The sequence below is a fragment of the Eretmochelys imbricata genome, chromosome 8 (assembly GCF_965152235.1).
Source record: "Eretmochelys imbricata isolate rEreImb1 chromosome 8, rEreImb1.hap1, whole genome shotgun sequence".
Taxonomy (NCBI): Eukaryota; Metazoa; Chordata; order Testudines; family Cheloniidae; genus Eretmochelys; species Eretmochelys imbricata.
Window position 1 is genome coordinate 23,646,623 of NC_135579.1, and position 26,460 is coordinate 23,673,082.

The 26,460-nt window shown below is 40.3% G+C and overlaps 1 protein-coding gene across 1 annotated transcript in view; it reads right to left on the reverse strand.

The window, feature by feature from the left end:
• Positions 1-482: 482 nt before the first annotated feature.
• The window catches only part of ATP10B (ATPase phospholipid transporting 10B (putative)), an 83,665-nt gene continuing 57,687 nt past the window's right edge, over positions 483-26,460 (reverse strand). Inside the window, exons 10-22 of the mRNA XM_077823975.1 lie at positions 24,510-24,698; positions 22,491-23,112; positions 21,865-21,971; positions 20,518-20,644; positions 18,793-18,977; positions 11,711-12,026; positions 9,938-10,014; positions 9,249-9,374; positions 7,675-7,875; positions 5,762-5,842; positions 5,534-5,638; positions 4,793-4,980; positions 483-984 (exon numbers count right to left, since the gene is read on the reverse strand). Coding sequence (XP_077680101.1) covers positions 483-984; positions 4,793-4,980; positions 5,534-5,638; positions 5,762-5,842; positions 7,675-7,875; positions 9,249-9,374; positions 9,938-10,014; positions 11,711-12,026; positions 18,793-18,977; positions 20,518-20,644; positions 21,865-21,971; positions 22,491-23,112; positions 24,510-24,698 — 2,826 coding nt within the window. The remainder of the gene's footprint in view (positions 985-4,792; positions 4,981-5,533; positions 5,639-5,761; positions 5,843-7,674; positions 7,876-9,248; positions 9,375-9,937; positions 10,015-11,710; positions 12,027-18,792; positions 18,978-20,517; positions 20,645-21,864; positions 21,972-22,490; positions 23,113-24,509; positions 24,699-26,460) is intronic.

The following is a 26,460-nucleotide window of genomic DNA, read 5'->3' on the forward strand; positions in this document are numbered from 1 at the left end:
CTTGAAAAAGCAGCAGAGCTTGAAAGGAGCTGGAATGGGATTTGCTGCTTTAAGGAAAGACCTAGAAGATGATTCCCTCTCACTGAACTAAGCATGTAGTTACCATTTAATCAACACATCGACTACCATTATTGTGAAGGGAAAATGTTCCTTGGTGAGCAACATCTTTGGTTTTCATCCAAACTGTGCATTTCACAGTGACTAACTGATGCTCATGTCATATTCCCCTAGTTAATCAAAACCAACCAGCTAGTGACTCCCACCTCCCCAGAAAGATACATGAACATGGGCTATGTAAGTATTACAGATTATGTTACACTGTTCCAGCAGGCTTGTAAATCCGTGTGTCTGTCTATCTAGAAAGCTTCACAGTTGAATATAAATAGAAACGTTATCTCCCACTTCTGTACTCCCCCTCCATGTGGGCCGCACAGCAGCAGCACAATATGTCCCGAGTTCAAACACCTGCCACTGCAAATCTTTTACAGTGTCACTGAGCTCACAGACCTCCGATGGCTTCCAGGGGTAAGTTCTTCAGCGTTATCACTTGTCAGCTGGCTAGCGAACAGCCCAGGAGATGGTATTCTAGTGGGCTCAAGTAGATCTTGCCTAGGACAGGGTCTTGCTAAGAAGTTGGCAGCAGTAGTTTCTTCCCCTGCGCACCTCCTGGTGGAAGAATTACCTTCTCCATTTAGCATCCAGTCCCTGAGGTGATTCATTTCAGGAGTCGAGAGTCCCTGGGTATCGTTATTCCCATGGGGTGTAACTGCTGCTTGGCCCAGAAACTGTGACACACGTAAATTACTGTTGGTTCGGTCAACCTCATCGCTGGGTGATACCACAGATGTGGTTGGGATGCCTTGTTTTCTTGACCTCCACCTCTGGATTTCCCGGTCTCGTTGCTCTTTAGGGAGCTTATCCAGCTGCTGAGCTTTCAGAATCGGAGATACTCTGAAGGTTCCTCGCACGGCCAATACAAGATACCTGGTGAAAGGTGAAGAAGGGTACTGCATTAATAATGGGCTTCACTGGTAATTTGCCACAACATGACAAAAATCTAACTCTGATCTTTCAGCTTCCATTGTTATGCAGGTTTCTGGCAGAGAGGTGTAATATTTCTAATGGAGGCACTTAAATACACACAGTCCTCCTATTGTACAGAGTCATTTACACTTATGATGCTATATAAATTATGATAATACAGGTTGTGCAGTCACTGCATAGGGCAAGGAAGGTCAGACACAGATTAGTTTCACTGAGAGAAGCACTATCAGTCAGGACACTGGGGTTATATTCTCCCATATTCAGAAAGGGGATGGGCAGACAGGATCTTAGTTTAACATCTCGTCTGAGGCTTGGAAGTAAAAACAATCCCAGCTTGAGGGTGGCTCAGGAACCAGCAAAACAGTTGGCTCCCTAGAGAGATGGTGCCTGTCTTTACACTACCAGGTCATATTTGAAAACCAAAGCCACACCGTAAGGACAGTTTCTGAGAAGGGTTTGGAACATGATTTGGCCTTTGTCCACATGGCTGGCCAATATATATCCTAAACCAATTCAGAGGGAGTGCTGTTTGAAACTGTGTTAAGAAAGGACCCAGTTCCCTTCTCTCCCATGCAGGAAGGGATCTTAACTCTGAAGTTCCCCTCACACTGAGATCAGGTGGTGTGTGGAGGCAGAAGTGGGCAGGGAAATAGGGAAAGGTGAAGGGCATGGGGGTTTTCACTCTCCCAGTACAAGGAACAGAGGATTCTGTCCCAAGAATTTGTGGACCGTTGGAAAATTGCAGAGGCTAGGGCCAGTCAGGCAGAGACTCCTTGCTTTTATCCTGCCTCTGCTGCACCCACTCTTCTTCCAGCTCCCTGGCAGTGCCTGAAAGTTGAAGAAAGTTGCATGAAGCTGGGAGCTCACAAGAGCGAGATTCATATTCTATTCTGAACAGGAAAGCATAGTAAAATTCTTTTGGTCGTGTGCATGGGGCATCTCTCAAAGAACTATGCAGAGCTACTACAAAACCCCTGCACACAAGCAAGGGCAAATGGGGACGTCCTTCACCAAACAGTAAATGTCTTAGCAATTCCAACCTATAAAATCAATAAGTACAAGAAGTTGTGGACAAGAGGAGGAATTGAGGCTCAAGAATTTTAACCCTACCTCCTAGAGATAGTGAGGAGTCGGAAAGTTGTAAACTCCAGGTGGGAAACAGGGGAGATAAGGAACAATCAGCATGCCAAGAGGAAGAAAGTCACAGCCAAAAGAAAACTTAATTTGAGTGTGAACCTGTACATCACAGGAAGGAGTGTTTTTGTTATAACTCAGATCTAGGGCGGGACTTCAAGCTGGATTTTGTGTGAACAGAAACTCCTAAAGACAATATTCTGGGGTGCCTACAAGAGGGAACAGCAGTGCTCCACCCCTGTTATCAAGACAAAAATCCTTAAGCTCAGTATCCTGCTGAGGCAGCAATGATCTCAATGAATAAATCCCCAAGATAGAGACATGAATTTTTAACCATGTGTTTGATGTAGCTCTTCCTAGAAAGCTCAGGGTCAAAAATGACAACAGTGAATATGGGCTGATAGGAACACAACCATCATACAGGAACAAAACAGACAGTAAAAGATGCTGTACCCTGAAGACATGGGACTGCACTGAACTATGAGGCACTTCATCTTTACCTTATATAGCACAGCATATAAACAGAAGTAAATCTAAAAACACATGGAAATATAGTACTCATTGGACAGGTATTATTTGAGAAAAAAAAGTTATCTAGTCTTAAATGGTCACCTTTCCGATCATTTAGGCCCATATTTTATAAAGCATTTGAAAAGTGGTTTTACAAAATCCATTATTAAAGGAATTGTTTTCATAACTAGTATTTACAGTTCATGACAACCACAAAAGTGAAACTGACTAGAAACAAAAAGTGAAACAAACTAGTCTTATTTCATTGTCCAAGTTGAATGTAGTGCAAAAAATAAATTAGCACCATAATCTGGGAATAGGAGATTTGTTTTTATAAACTATTTTAGTTCTAATAACCTAAGGTGTTAACAACAACACACATAAGGAAGTGAAAGTATATATTTTAGCCTGTCACCTGTTAAAACAATAACATTATCACTGAATATTTTTCAATACATCCATTATTTGGCATATAGTTGTGACCCTGCGAGACACTCCATACCTGCTGGCAGAGGACACACTATACTGTAACTCACAATAGGCCTGACACACTCACTGCCCTCAACACATCATTGCCATGATATTCATTTAACAGGTGTCTTGTAATATGTCATTTGAAAACTACCACCCTGCTGGTCATTAATATTACCGTGAAATGTATGTAACAATGTTGTTTGTGAAATTACGCATGCCCTCTGATATTGTTTTGTAGTCTGTAAACAGACATAGGAGGCAAAACCGTTTTCTCTCATTTTTTCCTTGTCTCACCAGTTTGATCACAGGCAGAGGACAATGCAGGTACATTTACATATAAGGTAAACCAAGCCAACAAGCAGGGGAGAAGACCACTTAATGATCACAACCACAGACGGAGTCTGTACCCCTCAGAAAGCCTTCCTGGCTCTTGAAACAGAGACAATGAACTTTGGGGTAATATATGTGGGGGCAAAGAGATATTTGAGTCATCCATCTCCTGGGAGAACAAAGAAGCCAATTTGCTGTATCTACAAAAAATGAGTCCTCCTACTAAACTAGTTGGAGAACGCTGACAACTTAGTGTGAGTAAGAAACTGTTAGGCAAAGCTATATCTTGCTAGAATTGAATTTTAGACACTAGAAAGCATATTATATTTCTTTTGTTTGTAACCTTTTGAGATTGCTGTCACTCTCTCTTGAAATCACTTAAAATCTATGATTGTTGTTAATATATGCATTCTTAGTTTACTATAAATCATCCCAGTGCCATTTATTAAGGTTGAGTTTATAGCCCCAGGTTGCATGTACTGGCTCTCAGGAGGCAGTGAACTTGGGGTTACCTCTGTAAGTGTCCAGTAAGAGGGACTGGACACTACAGAGGAGACATTTTTGGGGAGAGCTGGAACCAGAAGGGTGGAACCAGGGTGAGACCACTGGGCTGTGAGCATGCTGCTAGTGTCAGGGCTCTGAGCCAAAGATGCACAGCACAGAGGCAATCAGGGTCCCAGGGCAGGTGGTGAGAGAAGCCCTTTTCGGTCTGAGTGAACCCTCAAAGCATCACAATAGTAAACTAAGATTCTGGCTGTACGAAGACGTTTATATATAAAGAAGATATTATTAGTTATCTGCAGTAATGCATTGCTAAATTTTAAGATGTTAATTATTTAAAGATGTAGTATAATATAGGGACATGATAGAAGTAGATATTTTTCAAGATTTTACTGCATTTGGGGACAATTCAAAACTTAAACCTACCCTTTACCAAACAGTGGTACACTGAATATTGCTGTACCCATAATATTGAACACTTTTATAGCAGCTTTTCACTTGTAAAATCGCAAAGCACTTCACAAAAGAGGGTAAGCATGACAATGTCCATTTTATAGATGAGCAAAAGGAGGAACAGAGGTGTAAAGTGACTTGCCAAAGCTTAGATAATTGTATGAGCCAACAGCTGAACTGAGAATAGAAGCCATGTCTCACATTGGACCAAACATGACTCAGAGAGCTAAGGACAATATCGTTTTTATCTGTACAAGGCATCATTATCATCATCATCATCATCTTACCCTAATGCCCTCAAATCCCAACATTGGGAAGGAAAAAAAAAAAAATCAAACGTTCAAACCTTGGTAAAAGTGCTACGACTGGTGTAATGAAGCACACTAAATAAAAGCTAGGATCTGACAGCTGATCCTCCATAATCCAGTAGGGGCTTGTGGGTTCATTACAAACAATGCAGACAGCATTGTAGATAGTTGAGAAGATGAAGTAAAGCAGAACACTTCCAATCATTGTGATCCAATGGAAGCGTGTCTATGAACAGAAGCAGAGAATACATTAATGGCACCAAACACTGATGCTGGATCCCATGACTTTAGTTTTAGTACAGAGGAACACATAAGGATATTAGAAAGAACATACCTGTATAGATCATGTTATTGAGAACTACTGCATAATGCAATATGTATATATTACAGAATAAAACATGCTCTCCTCCACATAACTCATTCAAAGGACAATAACTTGCAAGTAAGAAAGACTATCTCTAAGAGCATGGCATAAAGTCTCCTATTCTGATGCCTAACTGCAGAATTCTGCATTGTTCTGTCCCAAAGACACTGTATGAATAATCAAAGGTATTCCAGGGAGGCAATTACTCTAGGCAAATCATCCATTTTTGTTGGCTCACTGATGATATCTCACTGCATATAAAGAAACTTATTTCCTTTGTGTGATCCAGAGTTAAAAAATGACTCAAAGACAATTCCATGGCTTTCTGTAGGCCCTATCTACACTACCATATAATCATATTTAAATACACAAAAAGTAAAATTGTCATCTGTACCCATCACGTTTACAGACATACCCAAGTTTTCATTTCTAGAGCTTGGTGCAAGAGAATTGTGAAGAGAGAGATGGTATTGATGGGGGTTCCAAATGTGAAGACATCAGTGTCAGAGTCCTTGTACGTCTAGAAAATAGACAAAAATCAGATATGCATTCTTACTAGTCAAGGTTTAAGAAAACTGTGGTGTTTTGGGGTATTTTTTAAACCTCTTTAAAGAAGTAGTGTTTAAATCCTCTATGTACGTACCAAATAAGGGACAAAGAAGCAGATGAGACTCTGGTAGAAGGCATCCAACACGGCAATAATAAAAGTTGACAGCTTGTAGGTCTGTAGGAAGTGAGGGATAACCATTATCACACTGTTTCTCCTAATTTGTACTGCATCCATTTAAGTCATTGTCTTTAAGAACCTGATCCTGCAGTTCTTATTCAGGCAAAACTCCCATAAGGGCTGAAGGACTGGGTCAAATGTTATTCTTTAAAACTCTTTTCCATGGAACAGTAAGTTTAGGGAAATGTAATGTGATTGCACATGTTGACATTTAGGGCTTTATCATGACTTTTAATGCCACAGTTGCAGTAACAGGTAGGGTCACTATGGGAGTGGCAGGTTGATGAGGCCTTCAGAATGCCAGAGCACCAATGACTATGCCCTTTGAAGACATGAAGAAATACATTCCACTGAGACGAGCCCAACAGCTGGAGTTGGAAGAGGGTGAGACCTCTTCAGAGAGTCTGTTGGCAGTCTGACTACCTTCCACACTTTGCACTCCAAGAGCTGGACTGTCAGAACATCAAAGTGAAACCAATCTGAGTCATGGGTGCTCAGCACCTCTGAAAATCACACCCCAGACTAAAAATGTGGCTGCTGCATAAAATGGAGGAGCCCTGACTCCTTCTGTATTCCACTGTTCTGGGACCTGGAAAGGGCAGGTAAAAAATCTGCCCCCCAAAAAGGTTTTGCTTAGAACAGATTAGAAAAGAACAGTTGAGCCCAAGCTAGGCTAAGGCATTTTAAAATGACAGAAAAAAAGTGTGTGCATTTGTAATAAATAAATAGAAGATCAGCCTGGTTCTCTGAACTTGACAGGGAGGTCTGAGAAAAAGCTTAATATAATTGTTTACACATATTCCCGGATTTTTATCAATTTCGAAGTATTCAAAGGAAAAAATGAAAGCATCCAGGCCTGGAGAAACAGGGACACCAAACTCTTACAGTGGCAAAAGTAGTACTTTGTATATTAAAAGGACTATTTCTAAACATAACAGCAGGAGTGCATACACACAGTCTGACAGCCTTTTGTTGATCTAAAGGCTTAAGTTTACGTGTCACTTTCTACTGTCATCTTCACTTTGAAAGCTTTTCCTTTAGAACTCCTGCTTAGGTTACAAATACTCAGACCCCATCACAATTTAATCATGGGCCATGCTGTTTTTACACTCAGCTGTTACCTTTCAACTCCACTCATTTATTTCTCCTTACACCCTCCAATAATGAAAAACAAAAGTCTTTACAAATTCCTCCACTTCATCTTTCTTCAGGTTAGAGACATTACATCCTTCTGATGTTAAGAGTCTTCAGGGTTGCAATGTTTCGGGTTTGATTTACCAATGCAGCTCTCCACTGACTTCAATGGACTTATGTTGTTTACAGTGTTGTAGCTGTGTTGGCCCCAGGATGTTGGAGACATGAGGTGGGTGAAGTAATATCTTTCATTGGACCAACTTCCATCAAAGAAGAGCTTTGTGGAAGCTCCAAAGCTTGTTTCTTTCACCAGCAGACACTGATCCAATAAAAGGTACTACCTCACCCACCTTATGTCTTCAGTGGACTTACACAGGAGTGAAACTGGAGTGATTCAGTGGCCAATCAGGCCCATGAGATTTGTGACCACACCAATCCTCCGGTTTACACCTTCCAACGCAGCCCCATCATTTTCACCAGAACCCAGCCCAGCTTCCACCACCACCTCCACTCCAAGTCCACTCACAGGTACTTGCCATGACCCCAGTTACACAATCCTTTGGCTGGATGTCAGCAGAAGAGAAAGAATAGGTGGATAGTGGATATCAGGGAGGGGGAGCATGAAAAAAGTTGAGAACCACTGTCTTATCAAACAGATAAGATCTCGTACAGTTACGCCAGCAGCCAAGACCCACCTCTGAATTTTGCCCGCTCTTGTATAGTTCTGGCAAACTTAGGAGTGTTTCTGCAGATATATCTTTATCCAGGATTCCAAAAAGGATGGGGGGAATCGAGGTGAAAAAGAGGTTGAAGAAGATCATTTGCCAGTAATCTATCATAGTGGTCCCTGAGAAGCCACAGAAGAACTGGTACCAGAAGAGCAGGCTGACGTAGCTCTGTGAGAAAAGTGAACAGAAAACACCACGATGCATTATGAATAGACGCAGTCCCAACATTTCGAACTTGCAAGAAAAACTGCTTTTGGTAAGTATAAATTTCATTTTACTTTGGGCTCCAGGAGCCACAAAGTCACAGATCTCCTGTGGCCTCTTCTTTGGACCTTCACCAATTGTGATGGTCTATTTGGGGCTGGTGTGAGTTTCTCATTTTGCAGTACAGAGTTAATCCCAGCCAATAGGTCCACCAATGGGGTTTAAATAGCATGGAGAGCTCGGAGATATCCTTCCACACCACATATCCATTCCACCTTTAGCTACTTAATATTCCACACCACACATTCATTTCACCTAGAGAGATCTTAAACAGATAGCTTTGCATTCCTTCACTTAATCAATGCAGCGTACCTTTAAGGAATATTTTGGTTTTAAATCAATGCATCACAGTGGATGTCCTTTAAGAAAGTACAGCAGAGCAATTCAGTTATTCAGTTCTGAACACCAAGTTTTAAATCTTTTTACAAAATTGGTTGTGACTGTGGAATCAAAAGGTCTCTTCCCACTCCCAAACGGCAGCGGGGAGATAATGAACAACAGCATTCCAGTTGAGAAAACTATTTCATGTCGCAAATAAATATCATTTAAGCTTTGAAAGCATGCCCAGACCAAAAAAGTTTTCCATTACAAATTTTAATATTGATAAGACATGATCCTTATTTAAAATGATGACTTTAAAAAAAATTTAAAACGTGAACACTTTGAATTTTAAGTAAATAGTCTTTCATGCTCAGAATTATTTCAAGTCAAATAGACTTGTTTGCACAGGCTTGCTGAAAGAGTATTACTCTCAAGTTTATCCACTTTACATTATTCTTCAATGCACAGCTTATTTGCATACACATTAAACTTTTAATAAAAATGCTAGATATGACCGCACCAGTGCTTGCAAGCAATTTCTATCAAATTAATAACAAAAATTCACAAGTTTCACAAGAAATTCTTGCCTAATGTAAAGTCATCTTCCATCTTCTAGCACTAATCTACCATTCCTTATGCAAATTTTATTTTGAGGCTCATGAGCGTTACTGGAAAAGTTTTTGAACTAAAAAAAGTCACTAAACTGAGGTATTTCCTCTTCTGGGACAGTACTATTTTCAATTCATACAGTGAAAGATCTAGATGTTACTTTTTCTGAAGTAACTTTAGGTCAGTAGAGTAGTAAGAGTGAATTTGTGAGTAACCATGAACTGTCCAAATGAAGAAAAAGGAATTGCAATTCAATGAACATTAAAGAAACATGGCCTACAAGAACTGGTACTTTAAGTCACCTTGACTGAAGTAAACCAAGGCATCCAGGATCATTTGCATCTTACCACATTTTTGTAGAAGAAGTAAATCACCATCTTTGCCAAACGAGAGTAACACCAATGTCCATGGACCAGAAGCAGCTTCTTGAGATGTTTAAATCGAGATATTGCGAAGTCACTGGCCATCACAGCCTTAAATAAAAAAGTATTGAGATTATTTATTAAAAATTCTATCTATCTCTACCCAACATAACCTGATTTAAGAATGACCAATGAGGCAATCACCCACCATTGTGCTGACACTTTAAGGCTGATTAACTAACCAAAAAACCTACTCTCAATCTTCCCAATATGAACCTGCATCCTTCTGCCTCCATAAAATGCACCACAAAAATGTATTAATGAGTTTAGGATGATGAGAGAGGGGAAATATTTGGAATGAAATTAGGATGAAAAGCAGCCCTGTACCAGTATCTTGGGGAAATTCTACTGAAGAGTTGATCCAGAAAGCAGGTGTTATTCCATTGATGGATATTCATCTGCTGATTTTTCAAGCTTAGGATAAACATACATACATGTTAATTGATGATCTAGTTAGCCCCACAATGATGGAAAGGATAATGTCAGGATAGCAATAATGCCAACTTGTATCTTAATTTCAAGTTGTTACTCAAAATAAAGGTCCCTCTATAAGCCCTTGATGCTACTCAGATCTACTTAATAAAAACAGAAAGGGGGATAAATTGAAGGGATACCTGCATGCCTTCTTGGCCAGAAATTCCAATCCCAACATCAGCTGCTTGAATCATATTCACATCATTTGCACCATCACCTTGAAGAGAAAAAAGAACCGATTTCCAGAAATATGAAAATACAGGATAAAATAATGCTAAGGTTTGGATTGTTCAGTGTTATATGCCTATATCTGAGAGCAACATCTCAAACTATTGCTGAGAGACAAGTATCTTTACAACAACACATTTAGGGTTGCTGGTGCCTTGCCTTGTGGTCAGGTGGATTAGGATTAGGTCAAGCAGTCAAAAAAATTGGGTCTGATAGCTCCGTGCTGTGACCCTTTGGTTCACAAACTCTTGGGGTGAAATTCTGGCCCCATTGAAATCAATGGCAAAACTCCCTCTATAATACTTGCAACCATAAAGTAGTAAGCAGAGTCAGTGATTGAGGTGGCAATACTTAAACTCATGTATTTTAACGATCACATTTGTTCAAATTTCCCAAACTACATGCTATTCTTTATGGACTCTGTACAAAAATAAATTTACTTCATGAGGTTCAGCTTATTTACTCCAACCATCACTAAAACCAAGCCAAACAAAAAAGCCTTTGAGAACAATTTGTTCCCCTTTCCTCCTATGGCAAAAAAGCAATTTTTTCCATCTTATCATTACTCAAAAATGGCTTAAAACTTTTAGATTCAGCCAGGGAAAATGCATGGAAAAATTCAGCCCAAAGGTGCATGTTTTCAAAAGTTCTGAGTGAGAGAAACAGAAGTTACAATAGTTTTACGACAACTTCCTTCTTGCACACTATCTGTATCACCTTATACCAAATATAAAGCATATTAACAATCACTGTTACGTTTTTCCTTTGTGGAACCCAAATTGTCAAAAGCATGCTTTTGTAATAATTCATTTTGTAGATTTCTTTGACTTAAATCAGAAATGATAATGCAAATTATACAGTATAACAAGCCACTTTAAAACGTTTGGTGGCATTTTCAAGATCTTTGACTACAAAGAATATCCCTGTGGCAAGAATATTCAGGTTTGTATGTAAACATGTAGTCTGTGAACAAGGTAAACTAGTGAAGTGGCATAAACAAAATGGAAGTGTGGCAATATATATCTTAAAAAGAAAAGGAGTACTTGTGGCACCTTATATATATATATATATATCTTGTTTTTTACATTTTCCTTTTTAAAACAAAACTGATGCAAATCTATAAATGTAAAAATTTATCAGACCCTTCCCTTCCTGTTCATATTTTGTTTGATCCCCGCAGGCTTTAGTTATGTTGTAAGTTTTAAAGTCAGTTCTGCAAGGATTTTAGTAGAATCACACACAGTGAAACAAGAAACTTGCAGATTTCACATTGACTAGTTTACTTGCAGGTTAAAAGCAAGCCTGTCAGTGTCCAATGCTGCTTTTGGGATATGTCCTGTTTTGACGAATTGGAAAAAATCAAAGAGTAAAAGGGAGATGTTAACACAACAAGCACAGTAACTATTATTATGATTGGTTTTCCTGAACTGAAGAGTTTTAGAGGGAGGCGGGGAGGAAGAATTGCTGATATTGAAAGTTGCTGCGTGCCCTCATCTGATCTTTGATTTTAATGGGGACTGAGGTTGTTCAATGGTAGCAGGCTCTTCAAGAGGAAATTTCACCTGCAAGCGTATGGCTATTGCTAAGGAGAGAATATTTAGCACCATCTTTTCCGCTCATGATGAATATAAAAAGCATAAAACCAAAGTAATTTAGAATGGCAAGAGACTAAGAAAGTTAAGTACCTATTGACAGTGTCATGACCTTTAGTTGTCTCCGCACTAGTTTGACCACCATGCTCTTCTGCAAAGGAGTGGCACGGCAGCACAAAACGGAGCGACAGTACTTTGTCAGCTCCAGAAACTTCTCTTCCAGCTTTCCTTGGAAAATGATGTTCAATGTTTTCCCATCAACTACCAGTCCAATGTCAGGACTGGGGGCCACAGAGGCTGGTAAAGATGACGACAGGCTAATGCCAAAAAATTTCCTTTTTGTTCTTTCAACATTAGAATTCTTCCTTACTTCTTCCAATGTTAAATCCAAGAGGGATTCACAGGTTTCCTGGGGGAAGATGAAATCATTATAGAATCACACTGGAGATGACATCAGTGATGTTCTCAGCTTCTCCACCCATAAAAAGTATGTTGAAAACACTGACCATTTTAACAGCTATTTGCTTCCAATATGACCATTCATTTTAAAAGAAAGTCTACCTTTACAAAGAGAACCTATATTTGTGTATGCAATGCAAAGAATTTAGGGAAAGCAACATGGAATAATTGTTTTTAATAATAAATTGCATTGTTGTAGCCTTTTCCATGCAAGGATCTTACCATGCATTCTGAAGAATAATGTTAGTAATAACAACAAACATCCCTGTGAGGGATAGTGAAGGCATGAATCATATTTCTCTTTCAGACACGCACACATGAAATCTGACAACTCCCATGTGGGGGATGGTGAAGGCATGATTCATCTCTCTCTCTCTCTCTCTCTCTCTCACACACACACACAGAACCTGACAGGTCCAGATTTTTAAAAGTAGCCACAGGTTTTGACAATTAAATAATGCGTTGTGACACATCAAGTGCATGGCATAGCTAGGAACTTAACCCAGGTTGCAACAGCACCTGCTTCTGTGCTTTAGCCACAAAACCATACTTCTTCCATTAGTGCATTTCCCCGTTTTGGACTGAATTCTTCTTTCGGAGGCACACAGTCCCTAGAGTGGCTTAAGTAGGAGCTAGGTACAAAGGTACCCAAGGATGGATAACTTGTTCCAAATTGCCTTCCCTTCCCTAAGATTTCATAAGGGCACAGTAACAGTGTGACATACGGTGTCACCCAAAGTTCATCTTGCTGTTAGTGCTAAAAGTCTTTCTGTGGCATGGCATAGAATACCTGAAGAGGTAATCACTCCCCATTTTTGCCTTCTCTCAGCCTTACTGAGTGATGATTCAGTTCTAAAATGTTATTTTCATGTTATATTGCATAAGGTGCACCCGTAGGATGCTACAAGATTTAAATTACGTTTAAGTGGGAGGTTCTGAAACCAAACGTACCTCTGACACCTAAGATGAAGCTGCATCACTAAAATGTTCTAAAAATGTTCCTGGGGAACAGCACCTTTCCATGTGTAAAGCAGGAAATATATACTGAAAATGTAAAGTATTTTTTAATTAATCCTGAAGAAACTGGCTAATTGCCTAATGCTGGTCACTAGGAATGTATCTAATTTCTAGGGTTTTGGTGAGTCTTTGGGGTAACTGTACCCAGGAGAAGAAACGTCTGAGACCAGTGGGAAGAATGAAGGATTGGGACTCCTTCTTGCAGTATGTCCATCTGGCTTCATTCCCCACTAATTCCTGTCAGGGAACCATAGCCCTTAATGACAGCTGCCTACCACTGCAGCTGGGCCCCACCTCTTCCTCAGCTTGGGAGGAAGTTGAGTGATGCAGAACAGTGACTGAGGGTACAGATGTCCTGGCATGGAGCCAAGGAAGGTTTGATGTCGTAGCCCAAGCTGGGCAGCTTGTAGAGTAGGTAAGAAGAGTAAAGTTCCCTGCCAATTGAAGAGTGGCAGTATCAGTGAATATGGTGGACTAGAGATTTGGGGAGAAGTTTCCCACCTGTGCAGAAATGGGTCATGTAATTTTGGGCTTGGGAGTGGGGTGGAAAACAGTGCACCCCAAGGTGCCTAAAATGGGCATATCTATCTTTAGCACCCCTGTACACATCACTGAGTATGTGTGTTTTTGTCTTTAAGTAAAAGTGACATCACAAATACAGTAAAGGAATTTCCATTTTAACAACCAGAACTTTACTATAGCATATGTGTGCCAATGCCCTCTGCTGAATGGGATCAGAATGCTCAGCTGTGTGTTATGAGTCATATATTGGCAACAGTTAAAGGAGATTTTCCTTTAGTTTAACTGGTTGGGAATTGTGCTTTTGGAACAAGAGGATCTGAGTCATATCCCAACTGCTGCCATGTAATTCTTGGTAGTAATTGTGACAACTATGAAGTCAAAGGTGATCAGGGATTTGTTATATTTACAATTTCACCAGTAATTTTTTTTAACATTAAAAACTTATTTTCGGACTGTTAAATATAATTAAAGTCAGGTGCAAGTTTATTCACTCTCAGTATTGAGCTCACAGAATCACTGGTGCTTTTCAGTATTACACTGAATGCCAAAAGGCCCCCATATACCCATCTGAAATAAAAAACGTCAACTTTATATACAAATGAAAGTTTGCAGGTACTAAGTGTGTATCCCATCAGGTCAACCAGGGCATTGCACTTAGTAAAATACATGCCTCTTTTCTTTAAAGCAGACATGCTTATCAAATCAAATTTACACATTGAAGCAGAGAACATATTCCATGCCAGATTCTGTATCTGCTTTGCATGCTTTCTATTTCCAAAAAGATTATTTATATATATATATATATATATATATATATATATATATATATATATAAAGACATTTGTACAGAATTATGTTCCTGTTTGGGAAGCTGCTAGCCACGGATAAAAGAAGCTACAAAGTAGGCCATTTAACTGCTCTATAAAAGTGTCCATCACAATAAAATATTCAGAACTTAATCATTGCTTTTCACATTCAAAGCATTTTACAAACCACTATTTAGTTAATCTGCACAACAGCTGCATGGAAGTAGGTGTGAAAGTAATGTGGCTCTCACTTGGGCAGATAAATTACATGATCCTGCTATATGCCATCTGAGTTGTATCACAAGCATCACTCTTGATCCCAAGCAAAGCCTAGAGATGACTTCTTGTAGCCCACTTGTGGGCTGGTCCACAATTCTGGTCACGAGTAGGGGTAATGTTCAGGCTGTCTTTTGGTTGGGTTTGGCCTCCCACCACAGCAGAGTATGGGAAATGGTGTTTAAGAATCAACTCACCATCTATGCAGATTAGAGCTGAACTGGCAGGAACAAACAAGTCCTTGTTGCACAATTCAATACTTCTTTGTGCAGTAATTGTGCAGGGGTGGGCTAGGTCTTTGAAATGAGCAGGCCTGTTGGGTGGGTCTTGGGTTTAAGTGGGCTGATTAGTTAGTGGACTGTTAGAATGCTCAGGATGTGAGTAATGAAAAGAGAAGGTGGGTGGCAGCTGCCTCTCCCCCCTTTTAGGGCTGCCAGGGCAGGATGGCTTCTCATGGCATCTTATTTTGTCATCTGAAGTTATGAAAAAGTTGTGGTCACTTGGCCAAACTTGTGTCTATCCTCATTGGCACCTTCCATTTGCAAGAGTTCACCTCACTCTGCTCTGGTTGTTTCAGAAAGTTATAGGTTGCTCCATCGATTGCTTGCTGTGGCTTCCTTTGTGGTGTACTGAAAACTGTTAAAATTAAAAGCTAACTTTGTAAAAGTAAGAGGTTTCCTGGTCCTGCTTGCAAACTAATGGGCTCTAGAAGGAAGCATGCTATCTGGGTTTTGTGCAGCCAAGCCAGTCTAGAGCAAGGTAGGTTGAATTGTGACCCCCTGCTTTAAGGAGCAGCCTGCTTTGTCTCTCTTGGGTTTTCGGTTCACGTGTGTTAGGATTCTGGACTTTAAGAACGAAAGTAGTATTATACTGCAACCTTCCAGAAAGAGTATTTTATGTTTTTATCTAACTTCTATGTGTGTATAATGTGAAAGATAACATCTCTGAGTAGTAGTGGCTCAGAACAATAACCCAGAAAAGTTACAGAGGGGTAGCCGTGTTAGTTTGTATCAGCAAACACAACGAGGAGTCCTTGTGGCACCCTAGAGACTAACAAATTTATTTGGACATAAGCTTTTGTGGGCTATAACCCACTTCATCAGATTCATGGAGTGAAAATTACAATAAGCAGGTATAATATACAGCACATGAAAAGATGGGGATTGCCTTACCAAGTGGGGGGTCAGTGCTAATGAGGCCAATTCAGTTAGGGTGGATGTGGCCCATTCCCAACAGTTGACAAGAAGGGGTGAGTGTCAACAGAGGGAAAATTATTTTTTTAATAGTGACCCAGCCACTCCCAGTCTTTATTCAGGCCTAATTTGACGGTGTCCAGTTTGCAAATTAATTACAGTTCTGCAGTTTCTCGTTGAAGTCTGTTTTTGAAGTTTTGTTGTTGAAGAAACTCCCTGAAGAAGCACAGGAACAAATCTACACAGACACACCCTTAGAGCCCCAACCAGGGGTATTCTATCTGCTACCCAAGATCCATAAACCTGGAAATCCTGGACACCGCATCATCTCCGGCATTGGCACCCTGACAGCAGGACTATCTGGCTAGGTGGACTCTCTCCTCAGGCCCTACGCTACCAGCACTCCCAGCTGTCTTTAAGACACCATTGACTTCCTGAGGAAACTACAATCCATTGGTGATCTTCCAGAAAACACCATCCTAGTCACTATGGATGTAGAAGCTCTCTACACCAACTTTCCACACAAAGATGGACTACAAGCCATCAGGAACAGTATCCCCGATAATGTCATGGCAAACCTGGTGGCTAAGCTTTGTGACTTTGTCCTCACCCACAACTATTTTAGATTTGGAGACGATTTATACCTTCAAATCAACAGCACTGCTATGGGTACCCGCATGGCCCCACTGTATGGCAACATTTTTATGGTTGACTTAGAACAATGCTTCCTCAGCTATTGTCCCCTAGTGCCCCTACTCTACTTGCGCTACATTGATGACATCTTCCTCATCTAGACCCATGGGAAGGAGGCTCTTGAGGAATTCCACCAGGATTTCAACAATTTCCACCCCACCATTGACCTCAGCCTGGACCAGTCCACACAAGAGATCCACTTCCTGGACAAATACAGTGCAAATAAGCAATGGTCACATAAACACAACTCCATACTGGACACCTACCCACGCTATACTTACCTACATGCCTCCAGCTTTCATCCAGATCACATCACATGATCCATTGTCTACAGCCAAGCCCTAAGATACAACCGCATTTGCTCCAATCCCTCAGACAGACACAAACACCTATAGGATCTCCATCAAGTGTTCTTAAAACTACAATACTCACCTGGGGAAGTGAAGAAAGAGATTGAGAGAGCCAGAAGGGTACCCAGAAGTCACCTACTACAGGACAAGCCCAACAAAGAAAGTAACAGTACACCACCAGCCATCACCTACTGCCCCCAACTAAAACCTCTCCACCGCATCATCAAGGATTTACAACCTATCCTGAAGGACGACCCATCACTCTCACAGACCTTGGGAGACAGGCCAGTCCTAGTTTACAGACAGCCCCCCAACCTGAAGCAAATACTCACCAACAACCACACATCACGCAACAAAAACACCAACCCAGGAACCTATCCTTGCAACAAAGCCCGTTGCCAACTCTGTCCACATATCTATTCAGGGGACACCATCATAGGACCTATTCACATCAGCCACATCATCAGGGGCTCGTTCACCTGCACAACTACCTAAGTGATATATGCCATCATGGGCCAGCAGTGTCTCGCTGCCATGTACATTGGCCAAACCGGACAGTCTCTACGCAAAAGAATAAATGGACACAAATCAGATATCAAGAATTGTAACATTCAAAAACCAGTAGGAGGGCACTTCAGTCTCCCTGGACACTCAATAACAGACTTAAAAGTGGCCATTCTTCAACAAAAAAACTTCAAAAACAGACTTCAACAAGAAACTGCAGAACTGTAATTAATATGCAAACTGGACACCATCAAATTAGGCCTGAATAAAGACTGGGAGTGGCTGGGTCACTACAAAAAATAATTATCCCTTTGTTGATATTCACCCCTTCTTGTCAACTGTTGGGAATGGGCCACATCCACCCTAACTGAATTGGCCTCATTAGCGCTGACCCCCCAGTTGGTAAGGCAACTCCCATCTTTTCATGTGCTGTATATTTATACCTGCTTACTGTAATTTTCACTCCATGTATCTGATGAAGTGGGTTATAGCCCACAGAAGCTTATGCCCAAATAAATTTGTTAGTCTCTAAGGTGCCACAAGGACTCCTCATTGTTTTTCCAGAAAAGTTACTTTATCCACTATTTTGCCGAGTATGCCTGTGCTATTCACTGAATGAACCTTTTATTTCCAGTGAATATACAGGTAATATTTGTGCAAATCAATGCTAGACACACCACAGGGAGTACCTAGGAAATGATCTCATTATTTTTACAGGACCATGAGAACTATTATGAGAAGGTTAAATGGAATGGACACTGCTGACCCAGACAAAGAGGCAGTGCTAAATGTTCCCTACTAAATAACTAATTTCTTTTGAAGCCTAACTACTCTAACTCCATTAAGGAGCATGCAGTACACCTTGCTATAAGGTTCTGAAGGGAATGGAATCTACATGTGCACATTTTTTCCAAGCTGACTCATGCAGTACTTTAAAATTGTCCTCCTACAGAAATCGCCTGGAGCAAAATGATCATGGCAAGTGAAAATTCCATTGCAAGGAGCAAAGCCAAACATCAACACTGTTATGCGATCAGGCACTCTAACTGCAAAATTACCTTTTCTCAAAAGCATAATATTCAATGCCCCCTTTTTCTTGGGAAAAAAAAAGATTATTTTCATGTGGAAAATTCATTATATTTTAATCTCATAAAAATAATCTATAAAACCTGCTTGGACTCTGAATCATACAGCATGATGTGTGATCTAAAAAGAGTCAAAGGCCTTTTTCCAACAGGCCTTGAGGGATTTTTTTTTTTGGGCTTTTCATGAAGCATTAATATAAAATGAAGCATTTCCAAACCCCAAATCATTGAAGGAAATGGAATTCACTTCCCACCTTTTTCTGGACGTACCTTATTTTCAGTATTAATGGTAAACACAGTGTCTTTTTGGTCCAGAAGTTTACAAGAATATGCAATATTAACTGCTGTTTCCTGCTTGTCTCCAGTCAGCACCCAGATTTGTATCCCAGCCTCGCGGAGAGCAGCAATAGTATCAGGCACTCCATCTTGCAGCCGATCTTCAATCCCTGTTGCTCCTAGTAAAAGGGGAAGATGAGAAGTGAGCCAATTTATTTCCCTTTGAAAGCTGTGGTGAGATGGCTTTAAAAAAAATATCAGAAATCTTTGATTCTAAATAAAGAAAGATCCTGCATGTACTGATAGCTAAGCCAATGCTACTGTCCAGTGGTTGATATAGACTTCAGATGGCATAAAATTAAACCTGCATTGAGGGGAAAATCTTTATGCAGATTCCCTAAATTTTTGCATGATCTCAAGCCTCACATCAGTCCTGCAGGAAATATATGGATGAATACTGAGTACTTCTAAGTGATTAACACATACAAAAATCTGCATTTAGATTGAGATTTAAAAACAAACAAACCACCAGCAATCAATGACTAGTGACCATTCATTGTACCTAGCACTGTAGTGTCTGATTTAATTTCTTTTGAATATTCCAAAATGACAATGTACTGGCCAAGGAATACACTACGTGCATTTTTTAAGAAGTATGGTAACAGTTCCCATCACAGGAACTAGAAAGGATGCAATTCTACACTGAATCTTGGCTGTTTAATTGAAAGACACTCTACGGCAAGTCAGATGCTTCTTCCATCAAAAGAATGAGATAGGATACATCAAATTTCCTCTTTTGAAACGTGAAAACTTAGGTGAAGAAGCCAATACTTATACTGAAGGTAAATCACCATATGAAAGAGTGATAAACAGTCATCTCTTATCTCTTCCACTAGAGGCCACTTTGAAATTGCTGTAACAGTGATACTGTATATTAAAGATCAGTATTACTTAAAGCAGAAAAGGATACTTCTCTGAGGAAAATTAAGTAGGAGTGCGTACAGAGGGTTTGTAGTTGGCAAAGGTGATAGATTCTGACAGCTACACTAGCTCACCTATAGCACTGTTTACAGTATTTACTGTTATTATCCTAATTTTTTACAAACATCATTGCAGAGATTATGGAGAGCCATAATAACAACAGGCTGAAATTAAATAGATCAGGATGACAAAGTGTTGAACATACAGCACATAGGGAAATAGGTTAAACCTAGGCTCCTTTGAAAAGCCAAGCCTAAAATAGCAAAACATTTGGACTCAAGATAGAGAACATTAAACTACTCTCATTTTTAGAAAATAATGGTGCTTTGGTGCTATAGGGATGGTTGCCGTATAAGTACCTAGATAGATATCTTTTTGCATGATGTACTGTAGTTTTTTCGAAGTGGAGAAAACTAACAGCAGAACACAGATAAATCACAAATCCATTGGTAAGCATGTGCAAATACACAGAAAGAGTGCATATGCACACAAACCTTAGGTACCAATATAAAACACTGTGCACTAACGTTAATGCTCTGGACACAGCTTATGCGTATAAAAATATTTCCCTTGGAAGCTACATCCAGCGCTAATATATTGGTATCAAAGAATTGCAAAGGGCCACAGGAAGACCTTTTAATATAAAATTTGTCTGAGTCATTGTTTCTTTGGTTACCAAAACCATCACTTGAAAGCAAGCAATATTTCACTCAGTAACGAGTCTTTATTTTTAGCTACCTAGCAAGGTGAGTTTGGTCTCCAGATGCTGTGCTGTGTCCATTAGTAGCTCATCTCTGTTGTCAATCGCTGCCTCTGCCTCACGACGAAAATTGGCCCATTTCTGAAAGTCATCTTCACTTAAAACCTGTGCAACAGGGATACAGGTATGCCACATATTCAGATTTAGGTAGAGCAGTTGCTCAAACTGTGTGTAGTCTGTGGCCCAGCGTGGTGCAACACAACCCTTTTCTGGTGGTTCACAGAATGAAACAGAACCAAGAATCAAGCGGTGGGGAAGAATTGGGAAGTGGTACGAGGAAAGGTATCCATGAGAGGAGCACTCTCTCAGCAAAGCAGTATGGATGCAGAATGGAAAGTTTGCATAGGCAGAGTATTGTTGAGGTAGAATACCAAGTAATAGATTTTTTAGAGAATCGTCAGCTACAATTGAAGATGCTTGTGTTTTAAAAATAACTTCATTCTTTGCATTTGAGTCTTATCCTGTAAAGCACAATCTTGCATCTATTACGTCAGTCTACTGGTATAAAATATTTGGATGCAACAGTTTCAGCATTATGTCTTTCCCACTGAATCTAAGAAGAGCTCACCTTGATCTAAACTGGAGAAATAGGGCAGCAATATTTTGGATCCCAGAGTGGTAATTACTACCCCAGAGTCCATTTGCAACATATCACCTCACCTTTAACCTTCCCCAACTGAAAGCTGCATGGACAAGTAGAAATGAGGAAAAACAGACCTGATTTCTCAATTTGCATAAAATGCTATAGACAGCAGCTGTCTCATCTTTAGGAGAGGCATGGCCTGGAAAGACAACTGGTCCCAGTGCTCCTCACCAAGGACCGAGAGCATTGCATGCTGGGACATGTTGTTTCTGAAGGCTGGACTCCAGACCTCCATGGACTGGATTTTACCCATAGGCTGAACTTTCATCACCACTGTATTAAAGCCACCAGGATAAAGCACAACTGCTCCAAATTGAGTACAAGATGTTTGAAAGCCGAATGCCAAATAAAATTTAAAAGAACAGCTAATAAATTGTGATTCTGTTTGATCTTGCCTGGAATCACTAACTAGGAATAGATAGGGTAGTCTTAGGAGACAGATATTGCTGACCAAACCATCTAGATAAAAGATTTTGTCTCTGACAGTGACCAAATACTTCAGAAAAAAAAAGTGTAAGATCAATTTGTTCATAGGAAAAGTTCCCTTCTAATCCTAGGCAGTTAGGATTTGGCTTGTAGCTTTATGCATAAGGGTTTATAATTCTTACATATCTCCAGTCATAAATCTGTTCACATGTACAGGACATCGTTAACAAATAGCATTAGTCCAATTACTTCTTACCTTCTTCGCTATGCACAAGGTTCGCAGGCCAGATTGTGCATACCAGTCCAGGTGTTTCTGTGTTTTAGAATGTATTCTTCTCAGCTTCCTCCCCATATTAATGTCAGCTGTGAAATATAAGCAGTCAGCTACTTATTTCTAGTACAAAGCATTCCAAACCCGACAGCAAAATAAAATAATAAAATAATAATAATAATTAACAGGCAACATAGGAGCTGGTGTACTAACAAAACAGCAATTCCTTGCAAAGCCCATAAATATTAATTTGTGTTCCATAACCCCACAAGCATATGCTCCAGGATGGCATTTCTTGGTCTTCTTTATGTTACTGCTCTATTGCTGCCAAGTTAAAATACAGTGGTCGGGGTTGTATGACAATATTATTGCGAAATACACCATCCAGTTAGGTTAGGCTGCCTGTGAATCTTAATTAGCTTTTTCCATATTCCAAGCACTCTTCAGGTTAAACAAACCCCTCAGTTTTGATCTGCAGCAATAATGCTATAAGGGACTTGTTATTCCTGTATAATCCTAAAGCTTGGATATAATATTGTATTCAGGAAAAAGTACTGTAAACGTAACAGACAATATAGTGATAATAGTTCGCTAGCTGGTGCACTAATTACCTTTGGCAGGGTCTTCCAGTAAATCCATTATGACAGAGTCAGCTCCCTTGGTGTAGACAATTATCTCATTGGTAAAGGGGTGCCTCACCACCACAGACATCCTTTTTCTGACTGAGTCAAAACCCAAGGTGCAAAGTATGTCAAAGGCCAGGAGGGTACCTTGTGGCAACCTCACAGTTACCTGCTCAGGGGTCCTGGACATTAAAGTGAAACTGTAAGCCCGGGCGGCATGGACAAGGGCTGCCTCATCTGGGCTCTCAGCCTCGTAACAAAATTCTGGCTGCAAATGGCCTTGACTAACAGACCCAAACACCTCATCCAGGGAGGCACCACCAATCTCTATGCTGTCTTTCCTGGGCATTGCATCTGCTCTACCATCACCATCGTAGTCACCATCTGCTGAGTTGGAGCAAGTGTGCGTGGAAATGTCATCTTTGTTATAGGAGTCTGTCGCAGCTGGATTCTCTTTACTGTTCTTTGCATTAACACTTGCTCCGAGGTCCGAACTGGACTGAGTCAATGAGAAAGATTGACCAAGGTTTGCTAATTTTAGCCGTTGAAGTAGCTGGTGAATCCTCTCCAGGGAGATCCCTGATGGTTTCATCAGTGGTGGCACTGTAACCTTGAGACATGAGAAGACATTGGGAACATTACACCTGAAATTAAACAAGGTGAGCCACAAGAACATTTACAAATTCCCACTGCAGTGCTGTGAATCAAAGTAATGATTTTTTAAAAAATATGCGGCTGTACTTTTTCTAACTAATTATGTCAAGGGATTTTCAGGACAACAGTTAACTTGGCTTCTAGATTCAATGGTGATCTATGGCAGAGGCAGAGTGGTGCCCTAAAAACCTAACCAACTACCTAAGATAATTAAGCAAGGTTTTACAGTAAGAGAACTTTGTAGCATATTAAAATCAAAATATTTCCTCAAGTACAAGGGAATGCTGCAGACACTGAGGTAGCCATATTGATTTATCTTACTTAAGATTGGCAAGTTCTTAAGGGCCACTGTGGTAGACAGGGAAATATGTAGGTAGGGATGGAGAGGAGTTATTTAATTTAAGAGCCAGTGTGGACAAAAACCAAAGGGATATAACTAGCTATCAACAAGTTTGGGCTTGAACTAAGGCAAAGGTTTCTAACAATCAGAGGAGTGAAGTTCTGAAATAGCCTTCCAAGGGGAGCAGTGCGGGCAAAAAAGTTAACTCACTTCAAGACTGAACTTGATATGTTTATGGAGGGGATGGTATGATGAGGCATGTAGCTGATCTGCGAATGCTAGCAGCAAATATCTCCAATGACTGATGATGGGACACTAGATGGGAAGGCCTCTGAGTTACTACAGAGAATTCTTTCCCAGATGTCTGACTGGTAGGTCTGATCACATGCTGAGGGTCTAATTCAGGGGTCAGCAACCTTTGGCACATGGCCCATCAGGGTAATCTGCCCGTGCTGCTGCCATTGGCTGTGAATGGCAAACCACAGCCACTGGGAGCTGTGTGGGGCCGTGCCTGCGGATGGTCAACACAAACACAATGTCTCTTGGCCCACCAGCCGATTACCTTGATGGGCCGCGTGACGAAGGTTGCCGACCCCTGGTCTAACTGATGGCCATATTTGGGTTGGGAAAGAATTTTCACCTTCCTCTGCAGCATTGGGCCCAGATCACTTTCAGGTTTAAACTAGTGTAAATGGTGGATTCTCTGTAACTTGAAGTCTTTAAACCATGATTTTCAGACTCCAGTAACTCAGGCAGGGTTTAGGAGTCTATTACAGGAGTGGGTGGGTGAGATTCTGTGGCCTGCAATGTGCAAGAGGTCAGACTAGATGTTCATTATGGGCCCTTCTGACCTTAACGGTGGAATAGCAGTCATTGGAGTTATTGCAGACAGAAGATAGAAAACCATACGGCAATTCCAAAACAGTGCTTTTTTACCACTACAGATAGCTTTCAATTTTAGTATACAGATTTTAAGCAAATCAATTCTCCTTATGTATTTAAAGTGAGATTACCCTTTGTCTTGGCTCAGTTGCTGTGGAGACCACAACAGTATTACAGATAGCCAGTGCAAGAAAAAAGTCCATAACGGATGTGGAGGAGTAGGTGTCCTTTGCAGATGGAAATGATGCCGAAGACTCTATCTGGAGTGCAGCATTTCTGACTTTCATCAACAGCCTGTTATCAGGGGTCACATCCTTTTCCTGGAAGAGAAGTTATTCAGTAAGGATCCCCCGCATTTGGGATTGTGTACGACCTGCACCTTAGGAAATGCTTGTACAGAACTATATACTCTATTGTACCCAGCATATAGAAAAAAAGATAGAATTCCCACTGTTGCATAAATAGATGGTCAAGGTCGGGGATAGCTCAGTGGTTTGAGCATTGGCCTGTTAAACCCAGCGGTGAGAGTTCAATCCTTGAGGGGGCCATTTAGGGATCTGGGTCAAAAACTGGGGATTGGTCCTGCTTTGAGCGGGGATTGTACTAGATGATCTCCTAAGGTCCCTTCCAACCCCGATATTCTATTCTATTCTATCATTACTAATTAAATCTTCAAGGATCTTCTGAAGAAGAGAAGATTCTCCATCTTGGAGACTGTGCAATGAGGTGCTCAGATATTATGATGATGGAGGGTAGAATAAGAACCTACATAGAACAAAATAGAAAGGCGGTCACTTCACTGGGTTTGCAAAAAATGCAAGTCAGGCCAGAATCTGAACCTAGATCATTAAAATTTATGTTATAGAAGCTGCACTCTTGCCCTAAACCCAGAAGCAGACCTAAATGGGCAGATCCTTGAAACCGCTGATCACTGAGTTAAATGGAATGCTTAACAGGGATAAGTGACCACCCAATGAATCCGGTTGCAAGTTCAGGGTCTACGTTTAATTTTTGCTCTTCACTCTGTATGGTCAATTTCACTTTTTGTTCTCATGCCCTAATGTCATTTCCAAAAAATGCAAGAAATCAATCGCACCCTTCAAAGTGTTTTCACTCAATTTTTAAAAAAAGATCATTAATTTCTGTGATGTGGTATTGTAATCCCTAGCCCCCACCTGATTTTTAATAAATTTGAATTTAGTTCAGGCCATATTTAATAAGAGCTTCCAGTTTTAAAATAGGAGCTGAGGCTTTTAGATTTCTTCTTTAAACTACTGCCAAAACAATTTAGCTTCCTTCTCAGTTCATCTCTGCCATTGCCCTCTCTTCCTTCAATCTGGCACAATTATTATAAAGTTCCCAAATCTGCAACAACAATAAATCAATAACCTTCAGGGCTGTGTTGTGCTGAGCTGAATGTGTTACATTTTAACTCCCGCTTGCTAAAGTGAATAGAGATTCTAAAATTATCTAATAATTGAAAATAAATCTCTCTCTAATTATACTGGACAGAGCTTGAGTGAGACCCAAAGACAAAATAAGATGATGCATCAAGCTTTCAGCTGCAGGAGACCCTCTTGTGTCTCTGGGGTTGCTGATTTAAACTGACATTCCTTTGAAATAAGTGAAAGATCTAGACATATCAAGTATGTTCAGCAGCAAAGACAGTGCATTTGTGTTTACTGGCTGCTACAGCATCACACAATGGAAAAAAAAACACAACCTGAGGTTCCCTATTATTTGCATGATTTCAATGAAAAAATACAAATTGTACATACAAAATCCCAAAAGTTAAAGCAAATTTTTCCAGGATCCATACACGTTCTAATATAGTAACTGATTACTGAACATCTAGCTATTTATGCTGTATCTGTGCTCTTTTTATCAAATCCCCCAAGGTACTCTCATGCAAGCAGCAAAGCACAATAACATACACCTCTCTCTTGCTCCTGTCCATCATCCAGCCATCCAGTTTCTACTGCATCTATATCATTAGTATCCAGTACTGCAGCACCATGCAGCAGACGAAGAATTATTTAACCACAGGTATGCTACTTGTGCAGAAACTTTCTGTACTATATT